This window comes from Trichomycterus rosablanca, chromosome 7 (assembly GCF_030014385.1).
Source record: "Trichomycterus rosablanca isolate fTriRos1 chromosome 7, fTriRos1.hap1, whole genome shotgun sequence".
NCBI classification, from domain to species: Eukaryota; Metazoa; Chordata; class Actinopteri; order Siluriformes; family Trichomycteridae; genus Trichomycterus; species Trichomycterus rosablanca.
The window spans coordinates 40,937,144-40,960,877 of NC_085994.1; the positions used below are offsets into that span (position 1 = coordinate 40,937,144).

At 41.3% G+C, this 23,734-nt stretch overlaps 2 protein-coding genes across 3 annotated transcripts in view; one reads left to right on the forward strand and one right to left on the reverse strand.

Annotated features, from left to right (window-relative positions):
• Positions 1-12,082, reverse strand: snap29 (synaptosome associated protein 29). 2 transcript variants are annotated; one of them, XM_062999576.1, is made up of 6 exons: positions 12,053-12,082; positions 4,188-4,456; positions 3,183-3,382; positions 2,534-2,619; positions 2,346-2,447; positions 1-880 (listed from the first exon to the last, which is right to left on the reverse strand). In XM_062999576.1, exons 2-6 carry the CDS (start codon positions 4,428-4,430, stop codon positions 720-722), a joined length of 792 nt encoding a protein of 263 aa, XP_062855646.1. In that variant the 5' UTR covers positions 4,431-4,456; positions 12,053-12,082; the 3' UTR covers positions 1-719. The 2 variants fall into 2 exon arrangements, with proteins under 2 accessions (XP_062855646.1, XP_062855645.1); XM_062999575.1 differs by lacking the exon at positions 12,053-12,082 and adding an exon at positions 5,377-5,454.
• The window catches only part of LOC134317507 (uncharacterized), a 26,201-nt gene continuing 13,722 nt past the window's right edge, over positions 11,256-23,734 (forward strand). Inside the window, exons 1-11 of the mRNA XM_062998207.1 lie at positions 11,256-11,333; positions 12,065-12,218; positions 12,372-12,476; positions 12,723-12,994; positions 13,306-13,373; positions 13,452-13,642; positions 18,187-19,243; positions 20,356-20,404; positions 22,389-22,472; positions 22,557-23,008; positions 23,132-23,243. Of these exons, the coding sequence (XP_062854277.1) occupies positions 11,322-11,333; positions 12,065-12,218; positions 12,372-12,476; positions 12,723-12,994; positions 13,306-13,373; positions 13,452-13,642; positions 18,187-19,243; positions 20,356-20,404; positions 22,389-22,472; positions 22,557-23,008; positions 23,132-23,243 (2,556 nt within the window). The 5' untranslated portion in view covers positions 11,256-11,321. The remainder of the gene's footprint in view (positions 11,334-12,064; positions 12,219-12,371; positions 12,477-12,722; positions 12,995-13,305; positions 13,374-13,451; positions 13,643-18,186; positions 19,244-20,355; positions 20,405-22,388; positions 22,473-22,556; positions 23,009-23,131; positions 23,244-23,734) is intronic.

Consider the following 23,734-nt stretch of genomic DNA (forward strand, 5'->3'; position numbering starts at 1 on the left):
TCTGTGATGTGCTCATACTTTAGAATCTTTATTTCATTGATAAAAGTAGAAAGAAAATATTTATAATGTTTTCACAAATCAACTTCATTGTAGTTTTTTAAATATAAACATGTTCACAATTTGATGCCTGCATTACACTCCACAAAAGTTGGGACACTAAGGCGTCCCAAGGCGTGTTTACCCGGGGTTCCGTAGTACTGAGACTTGTTTTAATGGTTTGGGGAGTGATGAGCGTACTGTCCAGAGGAAATCAGCTCTAATGTGCATGACGCAGCTTTTTACGTCATTGTTTTATCTAATCTCAGTAAAGAAAAGCTCAAAAAGGAAATTTATTGCATAATAAAGTACACATTTATAGAGAAACGGTAGTGTAGTGAATACCACTGGCAGATTGCTGCTCTTGGGCCCTTGAGTGAGGCCCTTAACCCTCAATTGACAGTACTGTAAGGCGCTTTGGATGAGGCGTCTGCTAAATGCTAAAAATGTAAAGAAAGAAGGATGAGAGATGCGATGCTCGCCGCGGAGACGCCGTGCTGCTGTCGTAAGTCCGCACAGTCGTCAGCGAGGAGGGTCTGTACGGTCATTTAGTCCCTCTTGCAAGTCTCCTGGCCGGTAGTGGACAGTGACCAGCAAGGTTAACAAGGCAACAAACAAACAAGGCTTTGAATACACAATAATAATTACGAATTCTCGATCACACAGCGCTCCTGACCCTCAGCTCATTTCAGGTTTTTGAGCTGGCGGTTGGTGGAGCTTATCTTTCCATCCATAGAGTCCACTTTATTAAGCAGGGAGTCCAGCGAGACGTCCTGGTCGTCGATCTCCGCTTGCAGCCCGAGTCCCAGATTCTTCAGACGACTCAGACCCATCGACATCTCGTCTACACGGGGTGCAAACACGACACTTTTAATTCCTAAATCATTTAATGACAGTTACCGGACAAAAGTATTGCGACGCCACTACAGACTTCTTAGTTCATGCGTTTAAGCCACAGTAAGTGCTGCTACATGTAATAAATCAATCATGTAAAGGAAATCTCAGTTTAGAGAAACTCCAGTGTCCTGCACAGAGCCCTGACCTCAGCTCCACTTACCATATAGAAGCACTTTGTAGTTCTACAATTACTGACTGTAGTCCATCTGTTTCTCTACATGCTTTGTTACCCCCTTTCATGCTGTTCTTCAATGGTCAGGACCCCCACAGGACCCCCACAGAGCAGCTATTATTTAGGTGGTGGATGATTCTCAGCACTGCAGTGACACTGACATGGTGGTGGTGTGTTAGTGTGTGTTGTGCTGGTATGAGTGGATCAGACACCGTGTCCACTCACTGTCCACTCACTGTCCACTCTATTAGACGCTCCTACCTAGTCGGTCCACCTTGTAGATGTAAAGTCAGAGACGATCGCTCATCTATTGCTGCTGTTTGAGTCGCTCGTCTTCTAGACCTTCATCAGTGGTCACAGGACGCCGCCCACGGGGCGCTGTTGGCTGGACGTTTTTGGTCGGTGGACTATTCTCAGTCCAGCATTGACAGTGAGGTGTTGTGCTGCTGTGTCTGATCCACTCATACCAGCACAACACACACTAACACACCACCACCATGTCAGTGTCACTGCAGTGCTGAGAATCATCCACCACCTAAATAATACCTGCTCTGTGGGGGTCCTGTGGTGGTCCTGACCATCAGTAATTGTAGAACTACAAAGTGCTCCTATATGGTAAGTGGAGCTGATAACATGGACAGTGAGTGTAGAAACAAGGAGGTGGTTTTAATGTTATGGCTGATTGGTCTAGTGAGAGGCCATCTCAGGCAACACAAGCAATGAATCAAAACGAAATATACTTTATTAATAAAAACGGTGGCGATCTGGTCCCACTGTGGTTTACAACAGTGGTCCCCGGCCACCGGGCCACCGGTACCGGTCCGTGCGGCATTCATTACCAGGCCGCACAGATAGAATAAATAATTACAGCAATCAAACACGGCTTCCATTCCCAACACACTTCAGGTGTTATTGTCTCCCATCACCACTAGGTGGGAGCGTCTCATTGGGATAAAACAAGCTCAGGGTTCACACTGATTTACCATCATTTGTGAGTAGTTCTGTTATTCCATTTTAAATCCCCCTCGTCGACCCCGCCGGTTGGAGACGGCTGGTTTACAAGATGTAACACGTAAGGCCTCCAAAAGAGGGCGATCATGTACACATTTATTTTGTCTTTGTGCCTGTTTAAATTTGTTGATTTAATTATTACTATTTTTCTCTCATTTCTTTTTACTAAACACCCTGGTCTAGGTGTCCAAATACTTTAGGCCATGTAGTGTATAAATTCCTCTCTCACCCAGGTTGCTGTCCAGTTGTTGATGAGCAGCTTTTAAGTGTTTGTTCTTGGATCCACTCTGATAAGACGGTTCATTTTCGTATGAAGTAGAGTCTGCGAAGTCTAATCGACCAGACACATCACGTAAACATTATTACACGTGAAGTTTTCTATGATAATAAACACATCATGAGGCGTCTTGTGCTTACCAGTCGTGTCCAGCTTCCTCAGACTGGGATGACTGCTCTCGTATTTATCCTCATGCACTTTGCTGTCCGTCAGGGCATTTTGTAACCTAACAGTTAATAAAACGTATAATCAGTATGTGATGCTCATGTACATTTACATATCGATTGCTTTATGTGAGTCTGTGAGAAACCCTCGCTCTCTCTCTCTGCACAGACGCATTTCACGTCATCCTACACTCCCGAGAAGAGGGCGTGTCTAAATTCTTACAGCCCTTAAAATGCTCCTACTGAGGCGCCTTAATTCTGAGTGAAATATGAATCTGACTGACAGTTGTGGCCTAGCGGTTAAGGTACTGGGACTAGTAATCCAAAGGTTGCTGGTTCAAGCCCCACCAATGCCAGGTTGCCACTGTGGCTCTTAACCCTCAGTTGCTTAGACAAGATACGGTCACTGTTCTGTAAGTCGCTTTGGATAAAAAGCGTCAGCTAAATGCTGTAAATGTAAATGACTGAATGAATGATGAGAAAGCGCCCTGGGTCAGAGCATTTCCAAAACTGCAGCTCTTGTGATGTCTTAATGATGTCTATTATGGTTACTGTCATCCCTACTGGTATTTAATTCATTAACACATTTTTAACTGGACCGAAATCATGGGTGGTGCTTTTGTACCTGCTGTTTGCCTCGTAGGTTGTCGGAGGTTGTTCCTTTTGTACCGGCTTGGGCTCCGGTTTGCCTTTGAAGTAGGTGACCAAACCACCCCAGACACTCTTGATGGTGTTTATGTGTTTCTGGCTTGTCTTCATGTCCTGCTCCATATTATCGACCATCCGTTCTGCCCTCTTTAAGACCTCGCCCTGACGGACCAGCTCCTGTTACCATGGAGAAGGACGACAATTATTGCTATTATTACTGTTTATAGCAGCTTACTTTTGGAAATATGTCAGAATTTACCTAAAGCACATCTAATGTTTAGGAATTTGGTTTTAAGCTTCTGGCACAACTCTATGTTCGACGACTCTACTTGGAGTCCTAATAGACTGAAATAAACACATCTTGTTTTGTTCGTTTATTAGGATTTTAACGTCATGTTTTACACTTTGGTTACATTCATGACAGGAACGGTAGTCACTCATTACCCAAGGTTCATCATTTCACAAGTTTTAATATCAAACACAGTCATGGACAATCTCGTATCGGACTGTGGGAGGAAACCGGAGCTTGAACCAAGAACCTTCTGGCTGTTAGGCGACAGTGCTACCCACTGAGCCACAAGATGGCACAATGAATTGTGTAGGGGGCAAATTTCTTGCACAATTTTTAAAGAAAAATGCACACCATGCAAGCAAACATAGGAAAATATTAGCAAAATATTATTACAACACACAGGAGAGAAAACCCTAAGTTATCAAACTACCAGATAAATTGTGAGCTTTGTTGCTCTGTGATGTCAAGTTGATTGGGTCTTAAAGCAGAAATGGAACAAGCTGTAGAGACAAATGATAGAAACGGGGAGATCATTGGCTCCAAACATGTAATCTATTTTTTTTTTTTTTTTTGAAAAATGATATAAATAATGACAGGCAGATTTGTCAGCTATTTGATACGTTCCTTTTCATTTAGGATTAACAGGAAATGAAATGTCCTTCTGTTGTTTGCTGATTTAAATCCTCGTACCTGTGCCGCCTCAGTCCCGACTTTCTCCGACTCGTAGATCATGCCTAGGGAGCGACTGCTGCTATCCACGGCAGACTGAGCCGTCCGCATCACCTGCTGCTCCAGCCGTCTCTGGCGCAACTCCGCCGGATTTGTGCATTCATCCTCATCATCGTCATCGAAGTTAAAGCCTCTTTTCGTCTGAGGAACTTCCTCCACATCATCATCGGCAAACGGGTTGTGAACTTTCGGATACGCAGCCATTCTTAATCGGTGGTTAGATTGGTAACCTATTAAAAAATGGGAAAAATAACAGTAAACTTTTCTTAATGTTCTGCATTAGCGTGTTTACTGACTGTAGTCCATCTGTTTCTCTACATGCTTTGTTACCCCCTTTCACCCTGTTCTTCAATGGTCAGGACCCCCACAGGACCACCACAGAGCAGGTATTATTTAGGTGGTGGATGATTCTCAGCACTGCAGTGACACTGACATGGTGGTGGTGTGTTAGTGTGTGTTGTGCTAGTATGAGTGGATCAGACACAGCAGCGCTGCTATATAAGCTATATAAATAATAAGCCAGGACAAATTAGATCTTAAGGCGTTTAAACCTAACTATTATTACCAACATGTGTTTTGTCTAAATACATCCCAACCCTCCTTACAATTCGTTTAATAAACTATCATTTAACCTACCAGATACAAAAATAAACATAATAATAGAATTGACCATACTGAAAATTTGACATTAGCTATAATTCTTTACACATGGCACATTTTGTTATTTTTTCCCCCATATAAAAAATATGGCAAATAAACAATATGTGAGTTAAAATAATCTGTAAATTAAAACGTATTACTAACATGGTAATAAAGCTAAGGTCACGGTGTTCCGCACACTGCTCCAACACTCTTACCATTTTATTTAGAAATAAGCATCAGTGTTGAATTGTATAATATTCTAAACAAAATACATAATGCACAAAATCGACAAAACGTGGCTGGAATACTTTAAATAATTTAAAATACACGTTAAGTAACAGATCATATGAATAAGGCTAGTTAGCTCAGCTAATAAACATGTACACTGCTTTACTTTGACTTACACAACAATTATAACCACATTCGCACAATATTTAAACTCTTATCTGTTATTAGACAATTTTACTATATATTTACATTTATACATTTTACTTAATAAGAAACATACCGCTTTATATGAAGAATAACGTGATAAATGCACTAAACACTTCCTTTCCTGACGTCGTATTGACGTCTGAAGTCTGTGGATATTGGAACGCCAAAAGGGCCAAAACGCCTCAAATTCGTCTAGTATTTAATATTCATACCAAAACTCGCTTAAAAGGATAAAATATTAAACAGAAATTGGTGATGTTAATGGTTACGGTGCTCGATGGAATCAAGAAAATAGAAGATATAAAATAGAAGGCTTGTAGAGCTATGGATTTCTGGGGTTTTTTGGTCAATTCTACTTAGTAAATTTCAATACCATCTACTTAATGCTAACAAAAATTTACCTCAGTTAATAGATACCAAATTCTAACAAAATATCATCTAAGACTCGAGTTTATCAATAATCATAAATTTGACCCCAGTAACAAGCTACCAAATACTGGCTACTAAATAAAAAATATATATTTATTAAAATAACTAGTAACCAGATGCGGACAGAATTTACCTCAGTTAACAGCTACCAAATGCTAACAAAAATTCACTTCACAAACTAGCTACAAAGTGCTAACAAAAATCACCTCAGTAACTTGACAAAAAAATCACCTCAGTTAATGAATACCAAACTAAATTTTACCTCAGATTTCATAAGCTATCAAATGTTAATAACATTTTTACCCCAGTAACTATCTACTAAATTCTGACAAAAATGACCAAAGTAACTTAAAGAAAAATTTACCTTGGATAATAAATACCTAATGCTAAAAATTTTACCTCAGTTAATAAATACCAAATTATATTATTATTACATAACAAAAAACAGATTTTTATTCATAACTTAAATAGCATTTAAAGTATTCAGCTTATTAATAACTTCAATAGCTTTTCAAATATTCTTCAAATTGCTCTAAAACAAGTTGTACTGTATTTTATCAAGTGTAACCCACATTACATACTACAACTCTTATACTGACACTTTTACCCTTTATTACATAATAAAAAACTGATTTTTATTCATAACTTCAATAGCATTTAAAGTATTCAGCATATTGATAACTTCAAAAGCTACAGAGCCACAGACGCCTCTTGCACATTGAAGACTTAAATTAAATTAAAGACTGCAACATAACGTTAAGGAAGCTTCGTATTTTAGCTGCCCAGAATGACTTGGTTACAGTGTAAAATGTTTTACATGTACTGATAAATATGCAGAAATACTTAAAAAAATACTTTTGTTTACTTTGCAGAGACGCCCTGAACTACTACCTAACTTTATTATTTTTTCCCCATTTTTCATTTATTCATTTATACTAGAATTTATATATGTATATATACAGGGGTTGGACAAAATAACTGAAACACCTGTCATTTTAGTGAGGGAGGTTTCATGGCTAAATTGGACCAGTCTGGTGGCCAATCTTCATTAATTGCACATTGCACCAGTAAGAGCAGAGTGTGAAGGTTCAATTAGCAGGGTAAGAGCACAGTTTTGCTCAAAATATTGCAATGCACACAACATTATGGGTGACATACCAGAGTTCAAAAGAGGACAAATTGTTGGTGCACGTCTTGCTGGCGCATCTGTGACCAAGACAGCAAGTCTTTGTGATGTATCAAGAGCCACGGTATCCAGGGTAATGTCAGCATACCACCAAGAAGGACAAACCCCATCCGACAGGATTAACTGTGGACGCAAGAGGAAGCTGTCTGAAAGGGATGTTCGGGTGCTAACCCGGATTGTATCCAAAAAACATAAAACCACGGCTGCCCAAATCACGGCAGAATTAAATGTGCACCTTAACTCTCCTGTTTCCACCAGAACTGTCCGTCGGGAGCTCACAGGGTCAATATACACGGCCGGGCTGCTATAGCCAAACCTTTGGTCACTCGTGCCAATGGCAAACGTCGGTTTCAATGGTGCAAGGAGCGCAAATCTTGGGCTGTGGACAATGTGAAACATGTATTGTTCTCTGATGAGTCCACCTTTACTGTTTTCCCCACATCCGGGAGAGTTACGGTGTGGAGAAGCCCCAAAGAAGCGTACCACCCAGACTGTTGCATGCCCAGAGTGAAGCATGGGGGTGGATCAGTGATGGTTTGGGCTGCCATATCATGGCATTCCCTTGGCCCGATACTTGTGCTAGATGGGCGCGTCACTGCCAAGGACTACCGAACCATTCTGGAGGACCATGTGCATCCAATGGCGGTGCCGTGTATCAGGATGACAATGCACCAATACACACAGCAAGACTGGTGAAAGATTGGTTTGATGAACATGAAAGTGAAGTTGAACATCTCCCATGGCCTGCACAGTCACCAGATCTAAATATTATTGAGCCACTTTGGGGTGTTTTGGAGAAGCGAGTCAGGAAACGTTTTCCTCCACCAGCATCACGTAGTGACCTGGCCACTATCCTGCAAGAAGAATGGCTTAAAATCCCTCTGACCACTGTGCAGGACTTGTATATGTCATTTCCAAGACGAATTGACGCTGTATTGGCCGCAAAAGGAGGCCCTACACCATACTAATAAATTATTGTGGTCTAAAACCAGGTGTTTCAGTTATTTTGTCCAACCCCTGTATATATATATATATATATATATTTCCATTTTCCATTGATTAATTTAAATGAATTGCTTGATTATAATAATAATAACATATAATAAATACAATATATTCTAACTGATTTTACCTCAGTTTATAAGGGATAGAAAGATTGAGGGATTGTTCTTTTTTCATTTTTCGTTCATTCAATTAAATTTGATTGATGATGATTAAATTTTTTTTTAAATAAATATGTTTGCATTGATTTTGCCTCAGTTTATGTCAGTATTATCACATGAATTGTTTGAATTAGACCATCATAGCAAATGTTATCAGAGTGATTCAGATATTTTTTTGAATGAATGGTAATGTCTGAGGGGGTTGGGGGGTTCAGGACTGTAGTATATTAAAATTGTATTTGGTGATATATACAGTAACCGTAAAGTTAAATGGATTCTCTCTCTGCTTGCAATCTCCTTCATCCAATATATCACAGAGACAGAGGGATTAACATTGTCTTGGATTAACATTATCTGTAGTTATGTTAAACGTATGTTAAAGTAACATTTAAAAATGTTTTTGGGTTTGTTCTTTAACTTGTATTAAATGTCTTGAGAATATTAATGCCAATGCAACGTTCCCACACTAAGATGGAACGTTTGGGGAACGTTCCCAGAAAGTAATTTTGTTCGCTGGGATGGGACTCCCAACAAGTTCATGGTGAGGTGTCCACATACTTTTGGTCATATCACGGACCATAAACACTCCTGCTAATGAAGCTTGTTGATGACAGGACAGACAGTTACAGGTTACATGATTAATCAGTTTGAGTTCAATATCAAACACCTTCATGGTCGAGTTTGTGTCTCCAGTTCACCACGTCTTTGGACTGTGGGAGGAAACCGGAGCCCCGGAGGAAACCCACACAGACACGAGGAGAACATGCAAACTCCACTTAGGGGATTCGAACTAAGGACCTTCTATTTGTTGATTGATTGCCTTCTCACTCCAGAACATTCGGTGGCGGTAAACTCACCACAAAGCAGAGCAACGACCGCCATTAAATATCAATAACAAAGAGAATAACGTTAGCCGGTTTAGGTTATTGTGGTAGATCATTTATAAATAAAACAGATCTGAGGGTTTATTATTGTGGTAAAATGTGATGAGGTTCGAGATAACATCTGGTGATTGATTGAGTTTTTCAGGTGATTCACTCCGTTCTGCTGTAAGGTGAGTAGAACTGAAGCTTGCTTGCTAGCTGAGCTGCTCAGATAACTGTCAGCGGTTTAATTCCAAATCGCTCCTCGTGACCTACTGATGTGCACTATTTAGTGCACAACGTAATGGCGTCTGTACTTTATGTAGTGCACTCTGTTTGTGTCTGGAGGCATTTGGAATACAGCCGGTAAATATGTATTTTGTGATTTATTTACACTCAGTACTAGCGAGCTTATTTATTTGTTTTGACTCAAATGTTTTAAAAAGTACGGAGCCCCTTAGGGGTCACTAAGGAAAAAAAATATGTGAAGACAAAATCCGTACCCTCGGTTTAGTAAACCGTACGCACGGATTGTCTGCGCTACAAATTTTACTGTGCGCCCACACCCCGTTTTACGGTAATACAGTTGCGAAGCATTGAAGAGAATAAAGCATCTTTTTACAGCTGGGGTGATGGGATAGCAAACTTATTAAAAAGTCAAATCAAAATCTTATCAAATGCCACCCCACAATCATAAATAACACGAGTACTCAGCTTGTGATTTGAGAGTATTTTACCTTAGGAATTTAGAATAATAGGATTGCAAACTAACGTAAAGTGAAATGTACAGTATAAATGTCTGAGACTCATAAAGTCAGTAAGTAGAAGTAGGAGTATTCTTTAAGAGTCTGATGGGGTGATTTGATAATAATTTGATTTGCATTTTACTTTACGTTGGTTTGCAATCCTATTATTCTAAATTCCTAGGGTAAAATAGTCTCAAAATCACAAGATAAGTACTAGTGTTATTTATTTATTTATTTATTTATTGTTTATTTATTGTTATTGATTTGACTTTTTAATAAGTTTGCTATCCCATCACCCCAGATTACTACAGTAAAGATGTCTGAAATGTATTCCATTAATAAAAGAGTTAATGCTCTTAAAGAAAAAAGTGGAGTACTTTGATAATAATTTGATTTGCTTATTTTAGACCTTTCAAATTGGTCTGTAAGAATTCCACTTGTTTTAATGGAATTTTAAAATTATACATTTGCATAATTTTACCATGTTATGTGCTTTTGTTGCCTATATATATATATATATATATATATATACAGTATATATATAGTTGCGAAGCATTGAAGAGGATAAAGCATCTTTTTGCAGCTTAATATACTATATATTAGATATAATAACACACACACACTCACACACACACACACATATACTGTATATATATATATATATATATATATATATATATATAATGTGTGTGTGTGTGTGTTATTATATCTAATATATAGTATATTAAGCTGCAAAAAGATGCTTTATCCTCTTCAATGCTTCGCAACTGTATTACCGTAAAACGGGGTGTGGGCGCACAATAAAACTTGTAGCGCAGACAATCCGTGCGTACGGTTTACTAAACCGAGGGTACGGTTTACTAAACCGAGGGTACGGATTACTAAACCGAGGGTACGGTTTACTAAACCGAGGGTACGGATTACTAAACCGAGGGTACGGTTTACTAAACCGAGGGTACGGTTTACTAAACCGAGGGTACGGATTACTAAACCGAGGGTACGGTTTACTAAACCGAGGGTACGGATTACTAAACCGAGGGTACGGTTTACTAAACCGAGGGTACGGTTTACTAAACCGAGGGTACGGTTTACTAAACCGAGGGTACGGTTTACTAAACCGAGGGTACGGATTACTAAACCGAGGGTACGGTTTACTAAACCGAGGGTACGGATTACTAAACCGAGGGTACGGTTTACTAAACCGAGGGTACGGATTACTAAACCGAGGGTACGGTTTACTAAACCGAGGGTACGGATTACGCTCTTCATATATATTTTTTTCCTTAGTGACCCCTAAGGGGCTCCGTAAAAAAGGTACATTTGTAACCGTAATTAATAATTAAGTACCTAAATATTTATACAGCTACCGTTATATGCGTTCATTAATGAATAGTGACTTACATTTTGTACACTTTACATATTAATTTGACAAAAAAGAAAACTAATATTAATAAAGTCGATACTCATTTATATCTGTGATGTAATAAAGCTGTAAATTAAAGATTTCACTGATCAATCTGCCTAGTTAGGAAACAGAAGCGATTATGAATCAAGTTCACCTGCTTTGGTGCAAATGAAAGTGACAACAGGTGCACCAGAGAGGCAACAGCAAGACAACCACCAAAAAGGAAATGGTATTGCAGGTAGTGGCCACAGATAATTTCTCTCTACTTATCCATCCTGACTGATGCGTTTTGCTGGTGTCCTTGTCACTACTGGTAGCATGAAGCTGTACCTGCAGCCCTTTCAGGTTGCACAGGTAGTCCAGCTCCATCCATAAGTGCTGTCGCAAGGAGAAGATACCAGGACACAGGCTGTTACATGAGGAGAGCAGGACAGGGCCGTAGAAGGGCATCAACCCAGTCCAAACAGACCTTACATGGGTGCAGTGGGCCCTGGGTTCCATCTGGTGTAGAACAATGCCCGGCCTCATGTGGCCAGAGAGTCCTGGACGATGAAGGCATTGATGCCATTGACTGGCCCTCACGTTCCCCAGACCCGAATCCAATTGAGAACCTCTAGGACTTTATGTAACAGTGCATCCGATGCCACCAGGTTGCGTCACAGACCGTACAGGAGCTCACTGATGCCCGGATCCAGGTCTAGAAGGACATACAGTCCTTATACAGTATACAGTCCCTTATGCAGTAATATCAGTGGGGTTTAGAAATGAGACGTCACACCCTGACTGGCTGCTTCTAACATGCATCTAAACGAGCTGAAATTCTTTCTTCATCATAATTGGTCACTCTGGGAAAAGTCATCAGATTTTAAGATTATTTAGGAAGCTTTCTCTGCTGTTAGACATAATGGTTCACATTTAGCTATTATTATATACTATATAAATATTAATATACTGTACTTTGTTTGTCAGCTTGAGGATGTGAAGATGGAGCCTTGTTCGGCAGAGACGGGTGAAGAGACGTCCGGCTCTGTGGGGAACATCAACCCAAAGGATGAAGAGGAAGGATCTAAGATAATTATAAAAGAAGAACCTGAAGATGATGATGATGATGAAGATTATCTCTGTAAGATTACTGGGCAGGTTGGAGTTCAGTCTGCTGATAAATAACGATCATTTATAATTTTGTCATTTTTTATTGTAATTAAGGATCATTGGTAACTGGACAGTCGTACAACAGGCTCAACAACTCTTTTACTTACTTTTTACTTAAATTCAGGTGCAGGAACGTCCGGCTCTGTGAGACACGTCGCAGTGGATGAACCAAATGAAGAAATCTTGAAAATAACTGTAAAAGAGGAAGATGAGGATGAAGACTGCCTCTGTAAGACAGCAGTACATTTTAGAGTCCAGATATTTCAAATGCATCTACTTTCATTAATATCCTCAATTTCTAAATAAATCCAATTTAAAAAGTAGAACATCAGCGTAACTTAGCGTACTAAAATTGCTTGGCTGTGATTTATATAGCAGTAATTTTACTGTTAAATCCTGAAGTAAAAGTTCTTATTGACTAGATAATACATATCATTTGATGTTCTTAATTCGGGCATCGTTACTTTCCCTTCAGTCTGTGAGGTCTGCAAATGCTTCTACATCGACCAGTGTGAGGTTCACGGTCCAGCTCTCTTCATTCCCGATACCCCCGTTCCCATGGGAGGTCCTGACAGAGCCAGACGAACCCTTCCACCTGGTCTAGAGGTTCGGGAGTCCAGTATTCCCGATGCAGGCCTGGGTGTGTTTAATACGGGGGAGGCTATACCAGTTGGGGCACACTTCGGACCCTATCAGGGAGACCCGGTCGAGCGAGAGGAAGCCATGAACAGTGGTTACTCCTGGGTGGTGAGTGAGTTTCTTTAATATCAACATACATTTATTATGAACAGTAAATATGACGGAATTGTCTTTATCTGTACATGTAATTTGCATATAAATTATATTATAATACATTGAATTAAATATGGGACACTACTGATGGAGTAATGTTTAATGGGCAAATCTTCAGTCCATCACGCAGGGTTTTCGGACACCTCTAAATATGCTAATCTGGGTAGAACATCAAATTTGCCTTCATAACTTTCAAGTATCTGCATGGAACACTATTCTTGTTCTCACAGCTCCTGTGCAAACTATAAACACAATGTTTTCTGCAGATATGCAAACGTGGACAGAATGAAGAATACATCGATGCTCAGAGAAAGATAAATGCAAACTGGATGAGGTAAGAAATGCACCACGTTTTGTCGGCTCTGGGCTCTTTGTTTATAATCAGCGATTTTACTGTACGTTTAATTCTCAGGTATGTGAACTGTGCTCGCAACGATGATGAGCAGAATCTGCTAGCGTTCCAGTATCGTGGGGGGATTTACTACCGTTCCTGTCGACCCATAGGACCAGGACAGGAGCTGCTGGTGTGGTATGAGGAGGAGTATGCCAGAGATCTCAGCATGACGTTCGACCACATGTGGAACAAAAAGTGCTCCACAAAGGGTTAAGTACAAACCTTCTTGTGTTGTTTTGTGTGTATGATCTTGACATTGATTTTGGATGTTTTATAGGGTCGGATTTGGCATTTCTCTTCACCCCGTTACTTGCTGATTGGGTTTGACATGGAAGCAAGGAAAATGTGAACCTTAAAGCTTCTGAAATAGACATTGTGAACCGACTTGTGGCATGTTTAATAACATGGAAGACGTCTTAAAACTTTAAATTAGTTTTATACTATTTTGTATTGTCAGGTACGTAGGCTCCTTCACTGCCTTCCACTGGCTATCAGAGCAGGAACTTAAAAACATTAATCTCATTCATCTGTAAGCTCTTATTTACATTTAAATTAAATAAGACATGTATTTTTTGCTTTAATTATTTCTGAGACGTGTGTAGGGACATAGTTTTGAAAGTCACACCAGCAGCAGCCTCGACTTGCGGTCTTTGACCTCGGGTGGGTAAAACAGGTTTCCGTCAGAACCACCTCGAGGTAAAACAACAAATAATAAATAGCATGAGACTCCGGCACCCCTAATTATTACAGCATAACTAAAAGGGAGAGCGAGCAGGTAACAAGGTCATGAAGGCTTTCACAGGACATCAGCACGTGGGTGCTCCCCACGGTCATCAAACCTGAGTGCTCTGACAAGAGAGGCAGAACGACGGCAACCCAACATCCCTTATCACCACAAGTTTCTATGACTTAGAACCCCCAAACTAGGGGTCAGAAACCAGGCGCAGCCAAAAGACAACACGCAGAGACAGCATGAGAGCACCGGACTGCCCAGACCCCCAGACTATCTATGGATCTCCACCACCAAACCACTTTTCCTTCCTTGGACCACTTGAACCACAAGAGCTGCAGTTTTGGAGATGCTCTGACCCACTCGTCTAGCCATCACAATTTGGCCCTCGTCAAACTGGCTCAGATCCTCACGCTCGCCCATTTTCCTGCTTCTAACATCAACGTTGAGGATAAAATGTTCACTTGCTGCCTCATATATCCCCCCACTAACAGGTGCCAGGATGAAGAGATGATCAGTGTTATTCACTTCACCTGTCAGTGCTCAGAATGTTATGCCTGCTCGGGTGTATATGAGCGCCAATCTGTATCCATAGATGAGTGCTCTGTTTTACTTTGGCACTCAGTAGGAATGGAATGGAACATACATTACAAGTAGAACTAGCTCTAATAATCAGGTCTTGTCAGAGCTTTGAACAAAGTTGATGTGATTGAGCTTACGGATGTCTTTGGGCACCCGAAATTCACAGAACCTGATTTGAATTTCGCTTTTTTTTTTTTTTTTTTCTCCGATTCAGGAATGAATGACACTCGTGTACAAGTTTTCTCCTGCTCCGTGTGCCTACTTAACTATTCATCTCAAATTTACCTTCACAAACACATGAGGAGATGCCACTACGATGATCACGAGAAGCTGCAAAAATCACAAGACGTTAGATTTGAGAAGCCTAAGCCGACTAGAAGCTCAGATACTCCTCGCAGCGATGACGTTTACAAACAAATGAAAGGACTTTACCACTGCGCAGACTGTGGGAAGAGCTTTGCTCACCAGAGTAATCTTAAAACACACCAGCGCGTTCACACAGGAGAGAAGCCGTATCACTGCTTACAATGCGGGAAGAGTTTTGCTCACCAGATCAGTTTCCAGCGACACCAGCGCATTCACAGAGGAGAGAAGCCGTATCACTGCTTACAATGTGGCAAGAGTTTCACTCAGCAAATTAGTTTTCAGCGACACCAGCGCATTCACACAGGAGAGAAGCCGTATCGGTGCTCACAGTGTGGGAAGAGTTTTACCGACCAGACTACGCTTCAACGACACCAGCGCGTTCACACAGGAGAGAAACCGTATCAGTGCTCGCAGTGTGGGAAGAGTTTCACTCAGCAGGGCAATCTTAAAATGCACCAGCGCATTCACACAGGAGAGAAGCTCTACCGGTGCATGCAGTGTGGGAAAAGCTTCACTCACAATTGTACTCTACAAACACACCAGCTTACTCACACGGGAGAAAAGATACATCACTGTTTGCAGTGTGGGAAGAGCTTCACAAAACAAAGTACTCTCCACATACACCAGCGCGTTCACACGGGAGAGAAGCCGTATCCGTGCTCACACTGCGGGAGGAGTTTTACTCAGCTGAGTAATCTTAAGATACATCAGCGCATTCACACAGGAGAGAAGCCGTATCACTGCTCACAGTGTGGACACCGCTTCACTCATTCAAGAACATTTAAGACACATGAATGTGGTGACAAATGTGTTTAAGGTAACATCACGTCTATACTGTCTTATGTATTTTGGTCTTCGTCCTCATGGACAAGCAATGAATTATTAAACTGTTATAATGAATCTGGAGTTCAGCACATTTTCTGTTTTACCCTAGACAGCCTACTAAAAGCTCCAGTACAGTTGATGTCAGATATTGGGCCTTTCTTTGTAGACTCGTGAGATATGTGTGTTGATGCTGTCGTGTTATTTTGTGATCTTCAGCATGGTGTGGTCTCATAGTCTTTTTCAAGAATTACATTTGTGTGATCAAGTTTTAGTTTAAGAAATATGAGCAATAATTGAGCTTTTCAGTAAATTTGCTGGCCGGTCACCCCACCCCCAGATGCAGACACCTCTCCCTGATTTGGAAATATGGCTCTGTTCCTAAACCATTATTCTGGGAAGGGTTATACGAACATAGATGTTTTCCCGGAAGCCCTAATCTGACTCACAAACAAGTCCAAATAAAATACTGTGTGAAGAACAACTGATAAGTAACATCTGTGTCAATATGTAAAAAAAACAAGTTTCTTATGCCTGACTGTTCAAGTGAACAGAAAAACAAGCAAGCAGGTTTAGATGAGGTATCCCAATACAAACGTTCATCAAGATATTTAATCATGCTACATCCTCATTTCCATATCCAGAAAAGAGAATATCATACATGCTAAAAGACATCATCTCAAATGCTTTTTCCTTCAGCTATTACTAGGTCGCAGTGCCTTTTTACTCTTCCAGGAAGGTTGTTGTACTTGTGTTTACCTGTTCAGCAGTTTTAGGCATTATGTATTGTTGATGTATTTAGGTGTAATAAAAGTCTACAACATGATATATCCCATGTGACTTATTTACTTACCTACCCATGACAAAATGTGCATTTATGGATATGGAGCTTACATTGTTACACTCATGGACATTCTGCATCTGCAAATTAAATGTGACCCTTGTAATGAGGTGCAGTTCTATTCCTTGTGACCTTTGTGGCATTCAGTATTCATTTTGCTCTGCACAAGTATGGAAATTAAAAAATATATTTTACCAACTACCAACAGGCTTCAATATTTTTTTACTCTACCCGAAGCTGGTACTGGGTACTACTTTATCAAGGATGTTTTTCCATTATATCCCTGCGATGTGCAGCTTGATTTTTTACATTCTATTTCTGCATTTTTCTTAATCTAGTTGCCCATGTGTTCAGTTGACAACCTCTTCTTTTCATCCGTCAGAGATGAGTTTTTGTACAGAGTTATCCATTCCCCTTCTGTTATTCACCATCCCTGTGCAGGCGTTTTCGTCCAGCCAGGCAGCAATAAGGAATCCCTTCAACCGTTCCTTCTGACTGACAGCCAACCATGTCTGTGTAGGTGCCTGGCTGTCAATAACAAACTTGTGTCTCAGCAGTGGTGAGCTTGTGCATTAGACCGCTGCGCCACCTGAGCGCCTGGTTCTTGATCTAATTTCATGAGTAATGAGATCAAGCCAAGGCAAGTCATATTGTTTGACATTATCCCTTGTACTTTAAGCTTTGATAGTCTCTGGGAGTAGGATTGTATTAGGACACCAGTTCTAATAGTTCTAACCAGTTCTAACTGGGTCTGCTTGAGGAAAGGAGGACAGGTTAGAGGTGTTTTCTTGCTCACGATGTCCTCTTTCCTAAAAGTCTCAAATTTACCTTTACAAACAAAAGAAGAAACTATGATGATAAATATTAAGCCAACACCAAGCTCAAGTAGTTGAATGCACACTAGAATGTCCATGGGAAGCATTTTATTAAATCTTAAAACTACACCTACAATAATACATCAGTGTTTACAGTGTTGAGAGTTAATCAACAGAGTAACCTCAAAACACATTAGCGCATTCACACGGGACAGAAGTGCATCGATTTGCTAAGGATGAACATCCACTAGCTAACCATGGGTCATGATGTCTTGGTCTTGATCTTGAACATTTCTTCCCTGGCTACCATCATGGACTTTCTTCTATACCTAGGCTTAGATTTATATTTGATTCCACTCCTTGTAGCTTTCAAGAATCTGAGAGGATAACTGGGTGTCTTGTATGTGATTTGTACTTGGTGTTACTCCACCTAAGTTCTGGTTAAAAAAACTCAGTCAAAAAGAGTCAAGAGTTAAGAGTCCAAAACTCACAAAACCTGAAGTTATATTTTTACAACAATAAAAGATTAACGTTTGTGGACATCGGGGCGCTACATAACCACATTTTCATGAATCTAATTTTCTTTTTCTGCTCTAGGAGGGAATGACCGCCTCTTAGAAGTATTTTCCTGCCCGCTGTGCCCACTTTCCTACACATCAGAAATGTACCTTCGCAAACACACAATGAGATGCCACAGGGACGAATACGGGATACTGCAAACCTCAGAAGAGCTCGACCATGAGGACCCAAAGCTGCCAAGAAGCTCAAGCAGTCAGCAAGTTACTTCTGTCCACTACAAACGAATGAAGAAAGGAATTTACCACTGCATAGACTGTGGCAAGACTTTCACCTACCACAGCAATCTCAGGACTCACCAGCGCATTCACACGGGCGAGAAACCATATCGCTGCTCGCAGTGTGGAAAACGTTTTACCCATCAGATGACACTTCGTCGACACCAGAGCATACACACAGGCGAGAAGCCCTATCACTGCTTAACATGTGGAAAGAGTTTTATTCAGAGTACTCATCTTCAAAGACACCAGCGCGTTCACACGGGAGAAAAGCCCTATCCCTGCTCACACTGTGGGAAGAGTTTTACCAACCAGAGTGATCTCCAAGGACACCAGCGCATTCACACCGGAGAGAAACCGTATCGCTGCTCGCTGTGCGAGAAGAGTTTTACGCAACACGGTGCTCTTCAGCGACACCAGCGCATTCATACAGGAGAGAAACCATATCACTGCTCAGTGTGTGGAAAAAGTTTTACCCAGCTGAGCAATCTCCAGACACACCAGCGCATCCACACAGGAGAAAAGCTCTTTGACTGTTTACTTTGTGGGAAGAGGTTCACGACGCAGAGCTCTCTCCAGACCCACCAGCGCATTCACACAGGAGAAAAGCCATTCCATTGCTCACAGTGCGGAAAGAGCTTTAGCCAACAAAGTGCTCTCCAAAAACACCAACGCACTCACACGGGCGAGAAGCCCTATCACTGTTCTTACTGTGACAAGAGTTTCACTCACTTGAGTAATCTCAAACGTCACCAGCGCATCCACACCGGAGAGAAGCCATATTATTGCTCAAAGTGTGGACGCAGCTTCGGTCATTCCACTACATATAAGACACACAGTTGTCCTAACAGAGCCAACTGGTAAGATATATTAGGCAGCACATGAACTGTCAGTTCTTGATGTTTGAAAGCAGGAAAAATGGGAAAGCTTAAGGATCTGAGCGACTTTGACAAGGGTCAGGTTGTAGTGGCTGGACGACTGGGTCAGAACATCTCCAACAGCATCTCAGAGCATCTTGTGGGCTTCCCAGCATGCAGTGGTTTGTTTAAGGGATGTTAATGATTAACTGGTTCACCAATAACGACAAATAAGTCGTTGTTCAGGTTAATGGTAGACACCAGGTAGACTCGTCATTTCCAACAGCTGATGCTTATTTTGAATCAAATCACTAATGGATCTTTATGTATCCTTATTTGTTTTGAAATGGAAGGGTTAGATTTTATGCTCAGTATACACCGATCAGGCATAACATTATGACCACCTTCCTAATATTGTGTTGGTCCCGCTTTTGCTGCCAAAACAGCCCTGACCCGTCGAGGCATGGACTTTACTAGACCCCTGAAGGTGTGCTGTGGTATCTGGCACCAAGATGTCACCAGCAGATCCTTTAGGCCTCCATGGATCGGACTTGTTTGTCCAGCACGTCCCACAGACACAAACTGGATCTGGGAAATTTGGAGGCCGAGTCGACACCACAAACTCGTCGTTGTGCTCCTCAAATCGTTCCTGAAGCATTTTTGCCTCGTGGCAAAGCATCACACTGCATCCGCCGGCTTGCTATCTTCTCCCATCACCTGTGGTCATAATGTTATGCATGGTGGGTGTAATTTGAATATTAGTATTATGCTGCTTGTGCATAAAATCCTCATAGTCGTATTGGTTCTTGAGCAAGCACGGCTGGAGTGGAAAGTACAGAGATGAGCAACACGTCTGTCTTAAGTCGTTGCAGGATGTTGTAAGCAGATAAGGAACAACAGTTACCACAGAACGGCTTACAGCCAAGCTTTAGAGGAAGCGCTGAAACTATAAATGTGCTGAAAATAATGTGACTAGAGCAGTATAAAGGGAGGCCCACAGTTCTGTTCTTCTGCAAACACACTGCTGTAAGAACCCTCAATCGTGCTAATAAATTCTCCAATCCAGTTAACTGTCTAACTGTTAATCTTTGTCTTCATCTGACCTTATTTTTCAGGACAGTTTACATGAACTGTGGATATTTTGCTCCATGTTCCAGAATAATGGTACAAATCTGAACATGTATTACATCAGTTACTGTAATAACTACACTAATAATGTCAGGAAGAGCATTAATACACCGACTGCATCTTTATTTCTTTTCTTGTGTAACATCTATATTCTAAATGTTTATGTTTTACATTACTGACACTTTCACCACATTTCACTCTTTCCATTAAATAAAGCATTAAGACTTGTTTATAAGACACTATGTCATGTGTTTTATACTTTGATGGGACACTATATGCTTGTCGGTTACTAGTTAGCTATTGACTAATGATGATTGGTTAATGTTATCAAAGAAATTTGCATCCATATTTATAACCTACCAGTATTGGTTCAAGACAACAAGCGAATCGACGACAGGGTCATGAGCACCAAAGGTTCACTGATGTACATGGGGATTGAAGGCTAGTCCATCTAATCTGGTCCCACAGAAGAACTTTAACTGAAAGCTTTTTGTATCCTTTGCCCAAGATGCGGGTATACGTTAGATGCGGAATCATTTCCAAAGCTGTTGACTTCATAATGTAAGTTTAATAAAAATGCAGCATGTAACTACCATTGTTTGGTTAGTAATGTACACCGATGAGGCATAACATTATGACCACCTTTCTACTATTGTGTTGGTCCCCCTTTTGCTGCCAAAACAGCCCTGCAACTGTGATGATCTGTGTATTCTGACACCTTTCTATCAGAACCAGCATGAACTTAAGCAGTTTGAGCTACAGTAGCTCGTCTGTCCAGCCTTTTTCTCCCCACATGCATCAGTGAGCCTTGGCCGCCCATGACCCTGCTGCCAGTTCCACTGTTCTATCATTGGACCACTTTTGATAGATACTGACCAATGCAGACCGGGAACACCCCACAAGATCTGCAGTTTTGCAACTGTGGTTTTCCTGATTTAAAAATTAGACATGTATCTAGTTGTGAAAGAGTGTATATAAATATAAATAATGTAATAATGTAATTGGCAGGACAGGAGACATGTTAACTAATAAAAATATTTTATTTACGATTAGAGAACAATCTCAAACCAATAATATGTCACATAAACACTCATGAGGAGCAGCACACTGATCTGAGCCTCACATATGAGGTTTACCTGCCTTTCTACACCTTAATCACGAAACAATTTGAAAGCCTTGGTGTTTTGTAGAGAACCGACCCGCGTTACCACCAGTTTTTGGGAACCAGGCCTGCGTCATCAACGGTGGGCGTTACATAACAAAAGTAAAGAGTAGTGATGTGATGGTGGAGAGTGTAGATTACCTGTGGGGATTTGTGCTGTTGTTACAGATGTTCGTTCTTATGTAAAAAGCATGGATCAGCTGTCGGTGATAAGCAGACGTAGACGTGTTTGTCACAGTTGTTGTTTTCTGTAGTTCATTGAGATGAGAAGCGTTTTGCGCTTCGCTCTCACCGCGACCCTCGACGCAAATAGCCGATTTGCTCAGCGCTCGACTCGAGCGATAAAAGATCATTAAAGTTCCACGACATGAACAAACATCTGTGTGAAATAACCATCAAATCCAGTCTAAAAGCTCCACATGTATCTGTGTTTAACTGGATTTACTTCACGTGTGCTGGTTCTGCAGCTCGGGGTTCTGAATCCACAAAAAGCTTCAACTAAATAAAGAGTAACGTGGCTGAATGCAGACCTTAGAGCAAGCGAAGTCTATTAAGAGTCGGGCAACAGAATGAGTACCAAGAGGGCGACTTATTTTCCAGACCTGCACAAGAACCAAGGGTTCAGGATCTTTAACATGGTAACTAATATGAAGGTGCTAGATATGTGGCTTTAACAGCAAGTTTGATTAGTTCATTTCCTACCATTTCCTACACTGTTAGCACTAGCGGCACTGTGGCTGCTTCTCCCGTATGAATGCGCTGGTGTCTTTGGAGGGCACGCTTCTGAGTAAAAGTCTTCCCACACTGTGAGCAGAAGAAAGGCCTCCCCCCTGTGTGAACGAACTCATGCTGTTGAAGGTGACTTTGCCTCATGAAACTCCGCCCGCACTCAGAGCACTGGTACCGTTTCTCTCCTGTGTGAATGTGCTGGTGCTGTTGGAGGTGACCCGGTCGTGTGAAACTCTTCCCACACAGCAGGCAGCGATGCGGCTTCTCTCCCGTGTGAACGCGCCGGTGCTGTTGTAGCGCACGCTTCTGAGAAAAACTCCTCCCGCACTGCGGGCACTGATACGGCTTTTCTCCCGTGTGAACGTGCTGGTGTTCTTGGAGATTACACAGCTGCGTGAAACTCTTCCCGCACTGTGCGCAGTGATACGGCTTCTCTCCTGTGTGAGTGTGCTGGTGCTGCTGGAGGTGAGACGGCTGCATGAAGCTCTTACCGCACTGCGAGCAGAGGTACGGCTTCTCGCCGGTGTGAATGCGCTGGTGCCGCTGGAGAGCGTGCTTTTGAGTGAAGCTCTTCTCGCACTGCACGCAGTGAAACGTCCTCTCTCCCGAGTGAATGCTCTGGTGCCGCTGAAGATTGATCTGTTGGGTGAAGCTTTTGCCGCACTGCGGGCAGCGATAAGGCTTCTCTCCCGTGTGAATGCGCTGGTGCTGTTGAAGATTGCTCTGTTGAGCGAAACTCTTCCCGCAGTGTGAGCAGTGATACGGTTTCTCTCCCGTGTGAATGCGCTGGTGTGTTTTCAGTAGACTTTGGTTGATAAAACTCTTCCCACACTCAGAGCACTGGTGAATTCCCTTTCTCTTTTCTCCACTAGAGGTGCTGTTCTGGAGAGAGCTATAGGGACCACGTGTGAGACCATGTGTGAGACCATGTATGAGTTCTCTCTCATGTTCACTATCGTGGCAACTTCTGAGGTGTTTGTGAAGGTAAATCTGAGATGTGTAGGACCGTGAGCACAGGGAGCAGGAGAAGATGCTTAATTCTGAAGAACAAAAGGAAAAACACTGAATAAAATCAAACTGTTTACTTTTGTAGGGTTATATACAGTATATATTTTCTATTATCTACAGCACGTGCCAAACTCAAGGCTCAAAGCTTAAAAGACGTATGATTGTCTTACAATACACTGTAAAATCCTGCATAAACTAGAGCCACTAACAACTATTTTTCTATTGATTAATCTATACCTATTTTACCGATTAGTCTATTAATCTAAACGATTAATTTTCCTCCAACAAATGTAATTCAGAATCTCATTTAAGCTTCTTTTATTTTAACAACAAACTGTACATCATAATAATCTAACACAGAACTAAATGTAAACAGGGTTTATGTTCATAATATCACATTCTCAAGTGCTCCATATTAAACAGAGTGCAGCACGTGTTTATGGTGTTCTGTACACAAAGCAAAGTGG